Source organism: Schistocerca gregaria, chromosome 9 (genome assembly GCF_023897955.1).
Source record: "Schistocerca gregaria isolate iqSchGreg1 chromosome 9, iqSchGreg1.2, whole genome shotgun sequence".
In the NCBI taxonomy this organism is placed as follows: Eukaryota; Metazoa; Arthropoda; class Insecta; order Orthoptera; family Acrididae; genus Schistocerca; species Schistocerca gregaria.
In genome coordinates, this window is record NC_064928.1 from 32,280,759 (window position 1) to 32,299,662 (window position 18,904).

Here is an 18,904-nt window from a genome sequence, read left to right on the forward strand (position 1 = left end):
CCAATACACATAATGATTTCGTTCCAATCTTCTGTAGACTGTTTCGTATATTCTGCTCTTTGACGCTACTAGAACAATTTTTCCCTCCTATCGGTAGGAGCGGAAGTGCGTTGTCCGTTGGCACAGGTAACAATGGTGTGGAAAGAGATTGTGTGTGTGTCGATGATAGTCGCAGAACTTGAAGTTCTGCTAGTTCGTAGTTTCAGTGCATTGTGGACGGTTTTTTCGGTGGTCAGTAGTCAAGGTTACCAGGTTAGTTTTTGTTCGAGAGTTACACCGAGGTAGTTGAGCGCTCCGTTAAGGTAGGTTTGAGGTTTGTGAATTGTGAGTGGAATAATACGATGGTGTTTGTGTTTTTGCAGGGTTGTTGGAAAGGCATCGCAAGTTACGGCAGAAGGTGAAGTTTTTGAGATGAAGTTTATTATTTGTTTTTGGTTTCCTTTTTTTCTGCGTTCGGACATGATCAAACTGCCTCTGATACATGACATGTTACAAATTATAGCGAGTAACTCACTCTTATTTTAGTAAACAAAAGACATATTTAATCAAACATACATACACCCACGACTCACATTCCAAGCATAGACTAGTCCAATTAGATTATAAATGTGTTAATTAAATTGCGGCGATTATGCCAAATACGAGTAACTCTGTCATGAAAGGGAGTTTAATTACATGCTATCTGATACCAGTTCCCTATCAGCAGATAACATAAATCTTGTCTGCAGATCTCGTGCTCCTTCTGGCAGCATCAGATGACGACGCTTAAGCAGATGTTCGTGCCAGAAATAGTGATACGATAAGGAACGGTGGGAAGACCACAAGCAAGTGAAAGACCAGCAGTAATTAATGGAATAATTATGTATTGAATTTTTAGAAACGCGTTTAAATGCGAGGTATACTTTTTACGACAGGGGACGACATCAATCCACACTTCTGCACTATTCGTCAGATAGCTGTTCCGCTGTGGGGAATACCAGCAACAAAGGATAAAACAGTTGCACAACAAATAAATATCGTCTAGAGCTTAGAGAGTCCTAACTAGCAGAATGTGAGAAGCCATCAGAGGTAACGAACATGAGATACAGTGATTGACCACGACTATAATGGACGGTAAACACGGCGGTGCTTACCCCATCAGCATCGGTGTGCTACTAGTGCAGGCACTTCATAGTGCAAGCTGCGTGCTGTGTAGGCAGGCCTTGGCCCCTATGAATGTGATGGCAACTGACTGCCACGAACGCCAGTGGAAAAGATGCTGGTATCTGCTATGTAGACAGACCTTGCTTCCTATGAATATAATGCTCTACTGTCTTGGTGGGTGAGGGTTATCATATTTGAAAGTGGTATTATAGTAGGTGCACAAGCAAAGGGACACTGTTTCTAGGATGTAGCGATGAAGTGGGGATTTTCGCGTATGACCATGTCATGAGTGTACCGTGAATATCAGGAATAAGGTAAAATATCAAATCTCTGAGATCGCTGCGGTCGGAAAAAGATCCTGGAAGGGTGGGACCACCGACGATGGAAGACAATCGTTCAGCATGATGGAATTGCAACACTTTCGCGAATTGTTGCAGATTTCAGTGCTGGGCTATCAACAAGTGTCAGTGTGGGAACCATTCAACAAAACATCATCGATATGGGCTTTTGGACCCGAAAGCCCACTCATGTACCCTCGATGACTGCATAACACAAAGCTTTACGCCTCGCCTGGGCTGTCAACACCGCCATCGGACTGTTGATGACAGGAAACATGTTTCCTGGTCGGTACGGTCTCGTTTGAAACAGTGTCGAGCGGATGGACGTGTATGGATATGGAGACAACCTCATGAATCCATGGACCCTGCGTGTCAGCAGGAGACTGTTCAAGCTGGTGGAGGCTCTGTAATGGTTGGGGCGTGTGCAGTTGGAGTGATATGGGACCCCTGATAATCTAGATACGACTCTGGCAGTGTGACACATACGTCAGCATACTGTCTGATCAGCTGCATCCATTTATGTCCGTTGTGTATTCTGACGGGCAATTCCAGCAAGAGAATGCAACACTCCGCACGTCCAGAATTGCTATATTGTGGCTTCAGGAACATTCTGACTTTAAACACTTCCGCTGGCCACCAAACTCCCCACATATGAACATTATTGACCATATCTGGGATGCTTTGCAACGTGCTGTTGAGAAGAGATCTCCACCCCGTCGTACTCTTATTTATGGACTGTCCTGAAGGATTCATGGTGTCGTCTCCCTCCAGCACTACTTCAGATGTTGGTCAAGTCAATGCCACGCCGTGTTGCGGCACTTCTGGGTGCTCGCGGAGACTCTACACGATATCAGGCAGGTGCACCAGTTTCTTTGGCTCTTCAGTGTGTAAGAGGCGAGCGAAACGTTTCCATTCGAAGGAGTACTGTCAAGAATAGGTATGGCAGTCATGTAAAATGTCCAAGAACTGTGAGGCAACACCAATGTACCAGGCTGAAGATAGCCATCTGGTAAAACGCTGCCTGAAGATGTCTGTAACTGCCGCAGCACATCGTCGTCCGACAGGAACAGTTGACCATTATACTGGCATGGGTAGAGATCAGGACTATACGGGGGGTTGCTCGATTGTCTCGCACTTGAGTTGGTGGAACTTGTGCGTGACACGGGACGCGCGCTGCCCCAGTGGCTTGTAGCAGTTCCACAACGGTAGTTGTCGGTAGTCGTCGTGCACCACACACGTGTTTCATTCTCCGGTCACTGTCCCTCAGCAGTCAACAAGAGCATAACACCCGTTGCTCCTGTTTCGCCGCATAGCCGTAGTTCACGTCTCCGTATTTACCTTACGCACGTAGGTAACGCACGAACGCCAAACTAACCGCTGGCCTCCATTCGACGTGTCGCATGCCACCCATTCCTTCACAAACGGCTGCTGCGCCTCACCGCGCCTGTCTGCTCGCTCTCCACTCCGGCATCCCTCCTCACGCCATTTTTCATCGCATCCACAGCACCTGACACTAAACTGGCTGTCTCCTTATTTATTTGCTCCAGTTCATTGTTGTTGTTGTCTTCAGTCCTGAGACTGGTTTGATGCAGCTCTCCATGCTACTCTATCCTGTGCAAGCTGCTTCATCTCCCAGTACCTACTGCAACCCACATCCTTCTGAATCTGCTTAGTGTACTCATCTCTCGGTCTCCCTCTACGATTTTTACCCTCCACGCTGCCCTCCAATGCTAAATTTCTGATCCCTTGATGCCTCAAAACATGTCCTACCAACCGATCCCTTCTTCTAGTCAAGTTGTGCCACAAACTTCTCTTCTCTCCAATCCTATTCAATACCTCCTCATTAGTTATGTGATCTACCCATTTAATCTTCAGCATTCTTCTGTAACACCACATTTCAAAAGCTTCTATTCTCTTCTTGTCCAAACTAGTTATCGTCCATGTTTCACTTCCATACATGGCTACACTCCAAACAAATACTTTCAGAAACGACTTCCTGATACATAAATCTATACTCGATGTTAACAAATTTCTCTTCTTCAGAAACGCTTTCCTTGCCATTGCCAGTCTACATTTTATATCCTCCCTACTTCGACCATCATCAGTTATTTTACTTCCTAAATAGCTAAACTCCTTCACTACTTTAAGTGTCTCATTTCCTAATCTAATTCCCTCAGCATCACCCGATTTAATTTGACTACATTCCATTATCCTAGTTTTGCTTTTGTTGATGTTCATCTTATATCCTCTTTACAAGACACTGTCCATTCCGTTCAACTGCTCTTCCAAATCCTTTGCCGTCTCTGACAGAATTACAATGTCATCGGCGAACCTCAAAGTTTTTACTTCTTCTCCATGAATTTTAATACCTCCTCCAAATTTTTCTTTTGTTTCCTTTACTGCTTGCTCAATATACAGATTGAATAACATCGGGGAGAGGCTACAACCCTGTCTCACTCCTTTCCCAACCACTGCTTCCCTTTCATGCCCCTCGACTTTAATAACTGCCATCTGGTTTCTGTACAAATTGTAAATAGCCTTTCGCTCCCTGTATTTTACCCCTGCCACCTTTAGAATTTGAAAGAGAGTATTCCAGTCAACATTGTCAAAAGCTTTCTCTAAGTCTACAAATGCTAGAAACGTAGGTTTGCCTTTTCTTAATCTTTCTTCTAAGATAAGTCGTAAGGTCAGTATTGCCTCACGTGTTCCAACATTTCGACGGAATCCAAACTGATCCTCCCCGAGGTCTGCATCTACCAGTTTTTCCATTCGTCTGTAAAGAATTCGCGTTAGTATTTTGCAGCCGTGGCTTATTAAACTGATAGTTCGGTAATTTTCACATCTGTCAGCACCTGCTTTTTTTGGGATTGGAATTCATTACAAGGTGAAATTTCGAAGTCATGGAAAACAAATATTTATGTATGTTTCATCTCGTATGATGTTAACAAAAATGTTGAATAAATACGTCACGTCAATTTTATAGTGGACACATGTTCATATTAGGTTCACTGTATGGTCTATCCTTGGGAATGTCTAAATCTTTTATTGTACTCGTGTAAACTGTCATGAAAAAGTGATGCTACGAAAATGTTGCAGTTCGGTGAAATGGAGATTATGTTGGGCGGTCGTTGCGATGGACCGCAAGGAAGGTGGTGTCGTCACGTTATTTGAGTAAGTAGGACTTATTAATTCCGTACTTGAGTAATGGCTGCCTTAATTGTGCTTCAGGGACGAGAGTATTGCTTCATTTCCAACATCGACAACCTGGGAGCGACGGTGGATCTGAGCATCCTCAACCTGTTGCTGCACCCTACGGACAAGACGCCGGAGTTCGTGATGGAGGTCACCGACAAGACGAAGGCGGACGTCAAGGTGAGAGCGCCTGATCACTGCAACACAACTACCAAAATATATCATTCTGCGTTTTTCTCCTTGCATTCATCTTTTTCTTGCACATCCGTCTTACGAGAGGTGTAGACTAGGCAACGCTCCCCCCCTTCCCCCGCCCACGTTTTCCTGCCCTGAGTTTCTTTATTTCGCTTAAAAGTCTGCTAACTTCGCCCACCTTTAATGTCACGTATCATTTCAGTCCCTTTTCCTCACCTCTCTCTGTCCCTCTCTCTAGACAGTAATCTGCTGACGTTTGGGGCAAAAAATTAAATGTAGTTATGAAAAAAATGTTTTAAGTAAATTTAGTTGTATCATTTGAGAGTAAATTTATTTTTCCAAAATGACTTCTTTCAGGTGAAGCCCATTTTTGACAATAATTTCTCCAGTCTCTTACAAGGACACATCATCAACTTGATATATTTTAAGCAGAGAAAAGCACGCTTGCAAGGTATCAGCCTCAGTAGTCAACCCCGCGTTAAAATTTTGGCCATAATTCTGAAGTACAGCTTTTGAACTGTGGCGCGCCACGGATGTTCGTCACCCGCTCCGCCCCTCTCCATCCGCCTAGTGCATTAGCGCCAAGTACTGCGCAGCTGAGTGACTTAACAAGGTGTTCGTGAATTACTGTTTCTCTCATTGTTACATACTCCGTTGTGTCAAAGAGCGCGGTTTCTAAGCTGTAGCTGGCGCCAGAGATGCCCTTTCCTTTGCACACTTTTACGTTGCGATTCGCAAATGCAGTGTAAAAGAATGAAACGAATTAGCATGTCCCTAAAGAATTGCGCAGAGTCATTCATTAACATATCTCTTGCTCGTTATTTACTTTGGGTTTTAAAGCTAGCATTGTTAAAGTGAAGTATATTTGCAGGAGTGCACCCATCGAAAATCATTAACGTCATTTCATAATAATTCTTAAGTCGCTTAGGTTTATAATTTTTTATTTTGAGGTATATGTATAGCTGTCGAAAATATTGTTGAAATAACATTCAACGTATGTATATCTCTTAGGCTGACAAGTTACGTACACATATTGGCTACTATTTTTCGCGTAGAATAATACGTTTTCGAACAAGGTTTCAAAATTAATTTTGGGCGGATGGGTCCACCTCACGCCTTCTAGTGCCTCGTCTTCAATATATTTCGAATAGGAGGGCCCTGGTTATCACTCCACTGAACACTACTTGGCACTGTAGGCATTAAGGGAACGCAGTGGGCGGAGCAAGTGACAAGCAACCGATGCGCGCAAAGTTTAAAAGCTGCTCTTTCAGAACTTCAGAGCTGTGTAGTGTCAGAATTACGCTCCAAATTTTGACGCGGGATTGATTGCTGGGGCTGGTAAATCGGAAGTGTGCCTTTTCTCTACTTTAAAATGTGACTCATGTTCGTGGTGTTTCCTTGTTAGATGAATTTATCATGGTCCCAAGCAGCATTTCAACAATACTTCCGGCAATTTGTTCTCGGATCTTAGCTTTCAATACATCTGTTGTAGCATGTAGACAATTGGCTTTGTTATGTGACCCCACAAGAACTAAATCACAGTGATTGAATTTTCTGATATTGAGAAATCAGAAACTTTCTAAAGGCAAGATTCCTTATTATTATTATTATTATTATTATTATTATTATTATTATTTACAAACTACCAGTTGCCGGCCGGGGTGGCCGAGCGGTTCTAGGCGCTACAGTCTGGAACCGGGCTACCGCTACGTTCGGAGGTTCGAATCCTGCCTCGGGAATGGATGTGTGTGATGTCATTAGGTTAGTTAGTTTTAAGTAGTTCTAAGTTCTAGGGGACTGATGACGTCAGAAGTTAAGTCCCATAGTGCTCAGAGGCATCTGAACCATTCGACTGACTTGGCTTTCATCTTCATCTATTCAAAAAATTTTGTTACTAAATGTGTTCATTTTGAGTTGGACCTCAAGGCAAGTTGCCATTTAGTAAAAATTTAGCACGTTGTATAAATGTTTGTCATTAATAATGTGGTGTCACCGCCAGACACCACACTTGTTAGGTGGCAGCCTTTAAATCGGTCGCAGTCCGGTAGTATACGTCGGACCCGAGTGTCGCCACTATCAGTGATTGCAGACCGAGCGCCGCCACACGGAAGGTCTAGAGAGACTGCCTAGCACTCGCCTCAGTTGTACAGCCGACTTTGCTAGCGATGGTTCACTGACAAAACACGCTCTCATTTACCGAGACGATAGTTGGCATAGCCTTCAGCTACGTTATTTGCTACGACCTAGGAAGGCGCCATATTCAGTTACCATTGATATTGTGAATCATGTACTGTCACGAGCGACGTTCATCATTAATGGATTGAAGTTAAGTATTCCACCAGCTACGTCCGTTCTTCTCAATTCTAATTCCCTTGTCATGTTCCAGACCTCACGCCAGCCTGCCTGCGCTAAAACGCGTGCATTTCGGCCTCCTTTAGTAACACGGTGTTGGCTCTCCTGCCAACCACAACAAATAAAACATTTAAAAACAAAAAGCGCCTTGTACACATGGCCACGGTCATATACGTAGCGTTCTAGAGATGATTGTTACGTCATAAGAAAACTCAGTAGCCAATAAGATGCGCAGCAGCACATGTGTCTACGTTAGCCCCGCGTCAGACCTTACAGTCGGCGACGCACTCTCAGTGGAGCACGGCAAAGGCTGCTGTTCTCGTAAAACAGTTTCGGTAGCACCGCACGATTCCTGCCCTCAGTAGCTGTGCTGTTCACTCCCGTCGTGCCCTGTCAAGTGACAGCATTGACAGCACAGATGTCATACCGTCATATAAACAGTGTACAGCACCAAATTTGCGCCTCGAGGCCAAAATTGGGACTAATTTTCCTTGCAGCTTAAATCTGTTCCGCATTAATGTTTTAGCATCTTTACCAACTTTATCTGCCATACTGCGGTTACAACCCAAACTGGATTTCTGTGAATATCCCCACTTCAATCGTAATCACCCTGCAAATTTCCTCGATAAGTCTCGTGTCACTGCAAGAGGAAGAGGAGGTTGGTGTTAAACGCCCCGTCGACAACGAGGGAGCAAGAGCAAGAAGCCGGGTTAGGGAAGAATGGAGAAGGAAAGTAGCCATGCCCTTTCGAAGTAATCTTCCCGTCATTTGCCTTAAGCGATTTAGAAAAATCACGAAAAACATAAATCAGGATGGCCGGTTGAGGGTTTGAACCGTCGTCGTTCCGAACGCGAGTCCAGTGTTCTAACCACTGCGCCACCTCGCTCGGTTAGTGCCCGTACATTCCACTCCAAAGTATCTGCAGATCTTCAAGGGGATGGTCCAAGCGCCTTTTCCCTACCAATGAGATAGATGTTCATGTCCCTGTTGACTTGCGACATTCTCTCTCGTGTCATTCTCAAACAACCAAATGATCCTAAGGCAGGCAGTAGCACGTCATGTTCGTTTCCCTTTCTGCATTCAAAGTGGCCACGTGTTTTCTCCAGTTTGCCTTCTCACTCGCGCTGTGTGCAACTTGTGCTGCAGGGCGGGACGCTGATCCACTACGAAGACAAGCTGCGCCTGCTGGAGATCGCGCAGGTGCCCAAGGAGCACGTGGAGGAGTTCAAGTCGGTGAAGACGTTCAAGTACTTCAACACCAACAACCTGTGGGTCCAGCTCGACGGTAAGCTGCTGCGCGGCCCTCGCACTTTTCACAAGGAATACAAGTCCGCCTTACAAAAAGTCACGGTTACTTTGTTTCTCTTACCAATACATTAACTTGTGATAAAGGTGTTCCCGAGGTCAAGGGGTAATCAGAACGTTATGGGTCCCGGCTTGGCATCTACCACTGCTTAAATTTGGAATAAAAATTATCGGCAACGGCGGCCGAATTCTTCCGGCATAAGAGTTACCCTCGTTCTGCCAACGGTCTTGTGACAGAGGGAGGAGGGGCGGACAGAGGTACAGGGCACTCTTTTGCCCTGGAGGTGGGAAGCGGCCCCTAAAAGGCGCAGGAACCGGGAACGATCAACGGAATGAGGATACAGAACGCAAAGTGAACCCCTGCGTTAGAGACACGTAACGTGTGTCCATAGACAGGCGGCTTGTAATGGAAAAAGTGTCATCATGTGTGTCCACTCACCAAATATTCCCGACTAGTCCCTCATTCCAATTTTCAGGAGGGGTCTGCCAAGTGGGGGGTGACCACGAGAGAAAGAGTGAATAAGCAACGAAAGAGTAACGTTCTACGAGTCTGGGAGTGGAATGTCAGAAGTTTGAAAGTGATAGGAAAGCTACAAAATCTGAGACGGAAAATGCTAAGACTCAGTCTAGATAGAGCGGGTGTGAGTGAAGTGAAACGGAAAGAAGATAACGATTTCTGTTCAATGAGTATAGCGCAATACCAACAGCAGCAGAAAATGTTATGACAGGAGTAGGATTGTTATCAATAGGAAGTTAGAGCAGAAAGTTAATTAGTGTGAGCAGTTCAGTGATAAGGTTGTTCTTATTAAAACCGACAGCAAACCGATACAGGCAGCGATAGTTCAGGAATACATGCCGATTTTGCAGACAGGAGATTAAGAGTTGGAGAAAGTATATGAGGAATCTAAAAGGGCGATGAAAATCTAACAGTCATTGGGAATAGGAAGGCGGTTGTGGGGGAAGAAATAGAACTAGAAGTTATAGAACAATATGGGCTTCGAACTAGAAATTAGAGTGGAGAAGACTAATTGAGTTGTGCAATAGATTTCAGAGGCTAACACTCAATACTTTGTTCAAGAGTTACAAGAGGAAAAGGTGTACTTGGAAAAGGTCTGGAGATACGGGAAGACTCCAATTGTATTCCAACATGATCAGGCAGTGAGTCCGAAATCAGATATGGCGTACCGAGCTTCAGATACAGACTCAGGCCACAATTTAGCAATGATGAAGAATAGGATGAAGTTTAAGAGACTAGTCACCAAAAAAAGTTCGCAAAGAACTGGGATACGAAAGTACAATGTAATGAAGAGATACACTTAAACTTCTCTGAGGATATAGATACCGCAATAATGAATATCTCAACAGGCAGCTAAGTTAAAGAGGAATGGACATATCCTGAAAGGACAATCGCCGAAGTTGGAAAGCAAAACATATTTACAAGGATTGTAACTGCGAAGAAACCATGGGTAACAGAAGAAATAATTCAGTTAATTGACGGAAGAAGCAAGTACAAAAGTGTTCAGGAAAGTTCAGGAATACAGAAATACAAGTCAGTTAGGAAATAAACGGAAAGAGCGGGGAAGTTAAGAAGAAAAGGCTGCAGGAAAAATGTGAAGAAATCGAAATGGTACTGCGGACTGGCCTAGCATACAAAACAACTGAAACGTGGGACTGTGGGAAAGCAGGAAAAGGTGTGGACGGGGCCTAATCAATTAGCGTTGGTTGCACAGTAAACACATACACTATTTAAGGAAATAATTTTTTAAAAACAATGATTTTAAAAAAATTTACTGCCACAAGCTACACTGGCGGCTGAAGGCCTTATTAACAAAGAATTCAAATTGTTTGTCGGATGAAGGCCACAAGCAATAGGGATAATTTAAACGAAACATTATTTTTAAACAATCGACACAACCAGACCAAATAAAGAAGGGAGTGATACACAGACAGTGCTCCAGGGATCGAGCTGAGAAAAGTCCCTACAGCTGCGTAAGCGGTGAGACACGCAGCCCACAGTTGTGCTCAGTTAACGGGATGGCAACTCAAACTAGGGACAGCTTAAACGCTGACCAACCCACACGCAAAATCCACCTAAGATGCGATAACCAATACCACGATAGAATAACAGTTAACATCGTCAAATGACAAGCATTTAATTACACAAGTTGGCTCCACCAAATCCTAGTACGCAATCAAGGTTGAGACCAAACTGCCTGTTCAAAATCTGACTAGATGCACATGGAACCGCATAAGACAATTCCACAAACAACTCAGTCAATGCTTAAACAGTCATTATACAGCAACATTGACGTTAAGAACGCAGACACGGTGGAAAGACCAGATAGATACACGTCGTCCACTGAGACGACCGACCGGACGACCAATCATTGGTGGTTGCCTATCAAGACAGGCAACGCCGCAGAATAAAACTGCCAACTGGCAGCTTGATGGCACGAGGTCACTTCGACGGACACACACACACCCACACAAAGTGAAAGTTGCACAACTCGAATATACCGATCAATTCACCTCAAACTCGCTGAGTCCGGACCTCGAGGTGTCCGTGCACTCTCGCGACCACATCCTTCCATCGGGCAGTGCTTATACCGCCAGCTCCCTTCGCCAGTACTGGCGCTATCGGACCTCACTGCTGCTCCGTCCCGGAAATACTCTAGGTCTCTCCAGGCATAGTACCATAGTACTCGCTATCGATAAACGCCGCTGCTGCCACTCACGGACAGACAAAGCGAGCAAACGTAGTGGCGCCAGTGAACGGACGAGGTTACAATCCGAATACACGACACAAACCTGTCAACGGCACAAACACGAACCTTCGATGAGGTTGAGAGCAAGGGTGATATCAATAAGAGTGTGATAGGAATTCCACAGTTAAATGCAGCGGAAGGAGTGGAAAGGTGGACAGACTACACTGATGGCCTAAACGAGGGGGAGAAGAAGAGATAGAGCATGCAGTATTAGAATCGGAACTTAACACAGCTTTGCACGACTTCAGCTCAAATAAGGCACAAGGGAACACACCATCGAAACGTGTAAAATCATTGGGGAAGTGGCAACAAAAAGACTATTCACGTTGGTGTGTTGAATGTACGAGTCTGGCGACATACCATCTGACTTTCGGAAAAACATCATCCACACAATTCCGAAGACGGCAAGAGCTGACAAGTGCGAGAATTATCGCACAATCAGCTTAACAGCTCATGCGTCCAAGTTGCTGACAAGAATAACATACGAGAGTATGGAAAAGAAAATTAAGGATGTCTTAGATGACGTTCAGTTTGGCTTGAGGAAAGGTAAAGGCACCAGAGGGACGTTCTGAGTTTGCGCTTGATAACAGTGTAAGTAGGCTGTTTAGGTTTTTATGTTGGTAACGCCACCGCCACGTAGCGCTCTGTATGAAAATCACTGACTGTGATGTGCGCAGTCGGTGGCTGGTTTGCATTGTTGGATTATTCGCTATTGTAGTGTTGAGCAGTTCGATGTTAACAGCGCGTACCTTTGCGCAGTTGGAGGTGAGCCGCCAGCAGTGGTAGATGTGGGGAGAGAAATGGCGGAGTTTTGAGAGCGGATGATCTGGACGTGTGTCCATCAGAGACAGTAAATTTGTAAGACTGGATGCCATTAACTGCTATATATATTATGACTTTTGAACACTATTAAGGTAGATACATTGTTTGTTATCTATCAAAATCTTTCATTTGCTAACTATGCCTATCAGTAGTTAGTGCCTTCAGTAGTTTGAATCTTTTATTTAGCTGGCAGTAGTGGCGCTCGCTGTATTGCAGTAGTTCGAGTAACGAAGATTTTTGTGAGGTAAGTGATTTGCGAAAGATATAGGTTAATATTAGTCAGGGCCATTCTTTTGTAGGGATTATTGAAAGTCAGATTGCGTTGCGCTAAAAATATTGTGTGTCAGTTTAGTGTTGATCAGGATAAGTAAAGAGAAAAATGTCTGAGTACGTTCAGTTTTGCTCAGCTGTTTGAAAATCAAATAACGTAGATGTTTTCCACCACTGTCATTTATAAACTATTCTAAGGGGATGTTCCAATAGAATCAAGACTAAAAAAGTCAACACACGTGCAGAGCATTTTTCGAGCCGGAAAAAACATTAGGCAGTGTAAAATGGTGATGTTCGAAATTCTAATAAAAATACGGGTAAGCTATAGGTAAAGATGGGCAATATACAATATGTACAACAACCAAGAGGGAACGATAAGACTACAAGACCAAGAAGGAAATGCTCGGATTAAAAAGGGTGTAAGACAGGGACGTAGTCTTTCGCCCCTACTGTTCAGTGTATACCTCGAAGAAGCAATGACGGAAATAAAAGAGAGGCTCAAGACGAATTGTAATTCAGGGTGAAAGGATATCAGTGATAAGATTAGCTGATGACATTGCTATCCTAAGTGATCTGCTGAATTGAACGAACAGCCTAATGAATACAGAATATGGATTGAGAGTAAATCTAAGAAAGACGAAAGTGAAGGCAAGTAGCGGAAATGGGAACAATAAACTTATGATCAGGCTTAGTGACCACGAAGTAGACACAGGCAGCACAACAACACATGATCGATGGAACCGAGACGATACAAAAAGCAGTCTAGTATTGGCAAAAAGGGCATTCTTGGCCAAGAGAAGAATAACATTATCAAATGTAGACCTTAATTTGAGAAAGAAATTCCAGAGAATGTACGTTTGGAGCGCAGCATTGTATTGCAGTCACACATGCACTGTGGGAAAAATGGAATAGAAGAGAATCGAATTATTTGGGATGTGCTGTTACCGAAAAATATTGAAAATTAGGTGCTCTGACAAGGTCAGAAATGAGAAGGAGGAATATTTGGAATACACGTACAAAAAGATGGGACAGAATGATTTGATACCTTTGAAGACATCAAGGAATGACTGACGTTACGAGGAAGTTGTAGACGGTAAAAACTGTAGAAGAAGACAGCGATTGGAATACATTCACAAATAACCGTGAACATAGGTTGCAGTTCATTTCAGATGGTTGTCTTTTGGAAGTCCTCAAAGGATTTTTGATGAAAAGGTTAAATCAATACAGACTCACATGTACATAATATCAGTTTCATACCTCTTACAGTTCCTTCCAGCGTATTAATTTTCTGCTAGTAACATTTATTTGCCTGCTAACGCTGTCTTTTACTTGTGCGCGCAGCCATCGAACGTGTCCTGGACGAACAGACGCTCAAGATGGAAATAATCGTGAACAACAAGACGCTAGACGGAGGACTGAACGTTGTGCAGTTGGAGACGGCCGTGGGGGCCGCCATGAAGTGCTTCGATGGTGGTCTGGGTGAGTACAGGGCGTATCTCGTGGCACAATCTCGCCAACACTAATCTGTGTCTTGTTACGACTTCGTGAACTCCCTCCTGGCATGTGGGCGATGCTTGCAACACAGTACAGAACTCCAGTTACACCTCTTGCGCACAGGTGAAAGACAGACAGTCTGTTTACTCGCTTATTAAGCCAGAAGCTACAAGCCGATTTACACTTTCACTGAAATAAACAAGCGTTTTGCTGAAGCACATAGTGTGCAGTGTCCCTCAGGGTTCTGTAGTTTCACTTCCTCTTCACTTAATACACCCGTACCTGCATACCGGTGAATTACGACTAAGTATGCCATATACATTCAAGATGTTTGTTGACTTATTTTACCAGAGTAATCAATCCAATACATACTACATTATAAATAAAATATTATTGCGATTTGATGCTGCACTTCATGCTAGTCTATACTCTGCAGGCCTCTTCATCGTTGCACAACTCCTGCAACCTACATGCACATACTTGCAGAAAACAGACACCAACAGCCGTAAATTTGTGCAATAAACTGCTTATGCGTAATAAAAGTATTCTATTAATTTACGGCTGCTGGATATCTGTTTCCTGCAAGCCGTCGACCTGCCGCAGCCCCATTCGTCCATTCACACAAGGCGTAATCACAGGAATTGCATCCACTGAAGCTGTTTATCGCACTCAGATCTTAGCCTCTCTCTACAATGTTTAACCTCCACACTTCTCTCCATCATCAAATTAACTAGTCCGTGATGTTTTAAGATGTGTCCTATGAACTGAATCCTTCTTTTTGTCAACTTGCACCACAAATTTCTTTCCCTCTAGATTTGATTTAGTACCTACTCATTAGTTATTCGACCAATTCATGTAGTATAGTACTTACTCATTAGTTATTCAACCAATTCATGTAGTTTAGTACCTACTCATTAGTTATTCAACCAATTCATCTTTTTTTTTTCAACATCCTTCTGCTGCACCGCATTTGAAAAGCTCTTCTTGCCTGTTTATCGTCCTTGTCTCAAATCCGTGCGAGGCTGCACTCGAGACAGATACTTTTAGAGAAGTCTTCGTAACACTTTAATTTACTTTAGATGTTAAAATATTCCTATTTCTTAGAACATGTGTTCTTGCTGTAGTAAGTCTGAATTTTATCGTCCTTAATTCTTCTCTAATGAGATATTCGAATTTCGTCCTGAAATAGTAAACCTCAACTTGTGGTTACTGTGTGTCATTTTCTTACCTAATTTCCTCATCTTTCCCTGATTTAATTCGACTACGTTTGAGTACACATGTTTTACTTTTGTTGATCTTAATCTTATAACCTCATCTGAAGACAGTATCCACCCCATTTTAACTATTTTCCCAGGCAGTTGGTAGTCTCTGACTGAATTATAATATCATCAGAAAATTTCAGAGTCTTTATTTGTAGTCCGCGAACTTCAATTCTCTTTTCAAATTCCTCTTTGGTCTCATTTTCTAATTGTTCAGTTAAACCTCAACTTGTGGTTACTGTGTGTCATTTTCTTACCTAATTTCCTCATCTTTCCCTGATTTAATTCGACTACGTTTGAGTACACGTGTTTTACTTTTGTTGATCTTAATCTTATAACCTCATCTGAAGACAGTATCCACCCCATTTTAACTATTTTCCCAGGCAGTTGGTAGTCTCTGACTGAATTATAATATCACCAGAAAATTTCAGAGTCTTTATTTGTAGTCCGCGAACTTCAATTCTCTTTTCAAATTCCTCTTTGGTCTCATTTTCTAATTGTTCAGTTTACGTTTCCATAATCGTGATCATTTTTGAATAGTCCTAAAAAATGAAGCAGATTTATATAAATAAAGTTCAGTTCTCTTTCTAAATTTGTCTATGGCCTCATTTGCCAGCTTCTTCAGCGTGTCTTTCCATATCATATCAGGAATATACGGTACATTTAAATGAATAAAATAAATTCGGTTTCCTGATGATCTATCATTAACTTCTTGGCTTACAGCTGAAGCGAGTCACTTCCAAGTCAAGCTTGAAAGCCGGGTCTCTTTTCAACTTTAACGTAATAATTCATGAGAGACCATGACCGGGTTTTATGCTCTGAAACGTTACCCCTTTATATTAAATCTGGCACACATTTACGTAAACTATGCCTGAATGAGGTCATTGAAGTTTCAGAGTGACAAGACCTTAAGTAAAGCATAATGGAATAAAAGCTAGGCTTAAGCAGAGTTAACCAAGAAAAACCTGAAACTAGAATTCTCACTGTAGACCACACATGTCTACTGACTGTATATGAAGATAAATTGTCTGTCATAGATACAATCTGTGGAATGCAAATGGTTCTGCCTTCTGTGCCCTACGCTATCTAATAATCTGAAAAACCACGAGCTTGTGTGGTAACAGAAATTATTTCGATTACTGCATCACCACTGATACGGGTCTCGAAGTTCCACAGCGACCTGTATCGAGGAAATTCTTACCTAATATATTTGTAATCACTATTTAAGACAGGCACTTCTCCGCAGCTTTCAATACAAAGAAAATTAATGGGGTATCTTTCGAGAACATTGTCTTCGTGTGAACATTTGTGGAGGTGTGGAAAACGTCGGAAGATTAATTAAACAAAGACCAGGGAGCAAGATTCTTAATTCCTAAGATCCCAACTACACCAAAACGTAATACACTCTAAGGCAATGAAAAGCGACACACCACGAAGGAATTATCTGAATGGGAGGGAAATTGGTGGATGTGACTTACATATACAGACAAAAAAGATTACAATTTGAGAAAAAAATTGTTTTATTACTCAAGAAAAAAAGCTTCACAAATTGACCAAGTTTGTAATCCGTTGGTCCACGTCTAGCTCTTTTGTAAGCAGTTATTCGGTTTGTCGTTGATTGACAGAGTAGTTGGATAGCCTCCTGAGCAGCATCGTGCTAGACTCTGTCTAACTGGTGAGATGTCAGATCCCGAGCTGGCTGGAGGGCCCAGCCCGCAGTGCTCGAAACAGATCCGGCCACCTTGCTGGCTAATGGGTGGTTTGGCCAGCACGAAGGCAAGAGTTGGAAAATCTCGCCGTGTGCCAGAAATGCCGCCCCAGACCGCACACCTAGTCGTCTGGCCGTGGGGCGGTCGACACTCGAGCTGTCTGGGGCCTCTCAAGGCACAGTCTTGGCTGGTCATTCGGGTTCACTTCAAAGCAGGCCTCCTCACTAAAACCAATCGTTATCCAGTCAATGAGATTCCACGTCGAAGACGTGTCTGCGGACGCTCCAGGTAGCGGTGGAACAACAGCGTGATTGACGCCGGCCGTACGACCTGACAACTAGGAGCGACAAGTAGAAATAAGGAACACAAAGAGTCTCATTTTTTGTAAAGTATATTAATCATGCGACCAGTTGCGACACTTCATTAGTATCGTCTTCAGACTGCTATGCAAACTTGGTGATATCCAGCCCTCGGTGGATTAGGACAGATACCACCCGTATTCAAAGGTGTCACGGTTATCTATTTACACAATGTGTGTGCACTCCAGCTGTCTTTTGAATCTGCTTGGTGTATTCATCTCTTGGTCTCCCTCTGCTATTTTTACCCTCCACGCTGCCCTCCAATGCTAAATTGGTGATCCCTTGATGCCTCAGAACATGTCCTACCAATCGATCCCTTCTTGTAGTCAAGTTGTGCCACAAAGGTCTCTTCTTTCCAATCCTATTCAATACCTCCTCATTAGTTACGTGATCTACCCATCTAATCTTCAGCATTCTTCTGTAGCACCACATTTCGAAAGCGTCTATTCTCTTCTTGTCTAAACTATTTATCGTCCATGTTTCACTTCCATACATTGCTACACTCCATACAAATACTTTCAGAAATGACTGCCTGACACTTAAATCAATACTCGATGTTAACAAATTTCTCTTCTTCAGAAACACTTTCCTTGCCATTGCCAGTCTACATTTCATATCTTCTCTACTTCGACCATCATCAGTTATTTTGCTCCCCAAATAGCAAAACTCCTTTACTACTTTAAGTGTCTAATTTCCTAATCTAATACCCTCAGCATCTCCCGACTTAATTCGATTACATTCCATTATCCTCGTTTTGCTTTTGTTGATGTTCATCTTATATCCCCCTTTTAAGACGCTATCCATTCCGTTCAACTGCTCTTCCAAGTCCTTTGCTGTGTCTGACAGAATTACAATGTCATCGGCGAACCTCAAGGTTTTTATTTCTTCTCCATGGATTTTAATACCTACTCCGAATTTTTCTTTTGTTCCTTCACTGCTTGCTCAATATACAGATTGAATAACATCGGGGAGAGGCTACAACCCTGTCTCACTCTCGTCCCAACCACTGCTTCCCTTTCATGCCCCTCAACTCTTATAACTGCCATTTGGTTTCTGTACAAATTGTAAAAAGCCTTTCGTTCCCTGTATTTTACCCCTGCCACCTTCAGAAGCGGAAAGAGAGCATTCCAGTCAACATTTTCAAAAGATTTCTCTAAGTCTACAAATGCTAGAAACGTAGGTTTGCCTATCCTTAATCCAGATTTCAAGATAAGTCGTAGGGTCAGTATTGCCTCACGTGTTCCATTATTTGTACGGAATCCAAAATGATCATCCCCGATGTCAGTGTGTACCAGTTTTTCCATTCATCTGTAACGAATTCGTGTTAGTATTTTGCAGCTGTGACTTATCAAACTGATAGTTCGGTAATTTCCACATCTGTCAACACCTGCTTTCTTTGAGATTGGAATTATTATATTCTTCTTGAGGTCTGAGGGTATTTCACCTGTCTCTAACATCTTGCTCACCAGATGGTAGAGGCTCTCAGTAGTTCTAATGGAATATCCTCTACTCCCGTGCCCTTGTTTCGGCTTAGATCTTTCAGTCCTCTGTCAGACTCTTCACGCTGTATCATATCTCCCATTTCACCTTCATCTACATCTAAAAAAAATAAAAGTTCAAATGTGTGTTTTATCAGGACTGGCTCTTCCAAGGCTGTCAGTAGTTCTAGTGAAATGTTACTTACTCCCGGGGCCTTGTTTC

General features: G+C 43.0%; 1 protein-coding gene across 1 annotated transcript in view; it reads left to right on the forward strand.

Annotated features, from left to right (window-relative positions):
- The window catches only part of LOC126291591 (UTP--glucose-1-phosphate uridylyltransferase-like), an 84,404-nt gene that overhangs the window by 44,563 nt on the left and 20,937 nt on the right, over positions 1-18,904 (forward strand). Inside the window, exons 6-8 of the mRNA XM_049985128.1 lie at positions 4,710-4,853; positions 8,367-8,505; positions 13,724-13,861. Of these exons, the coding sequence (XP_049841085.1) occupies positions 4,710-4,853; positions 8,367-8,505; positions 13,724-13,861 (421 nt within the window). The remainder of the gene's footprint in view (positions 1-4,709; positions 4,854-8,366; positions 8,506-13,723; positions 13,862-18,904) is intronic.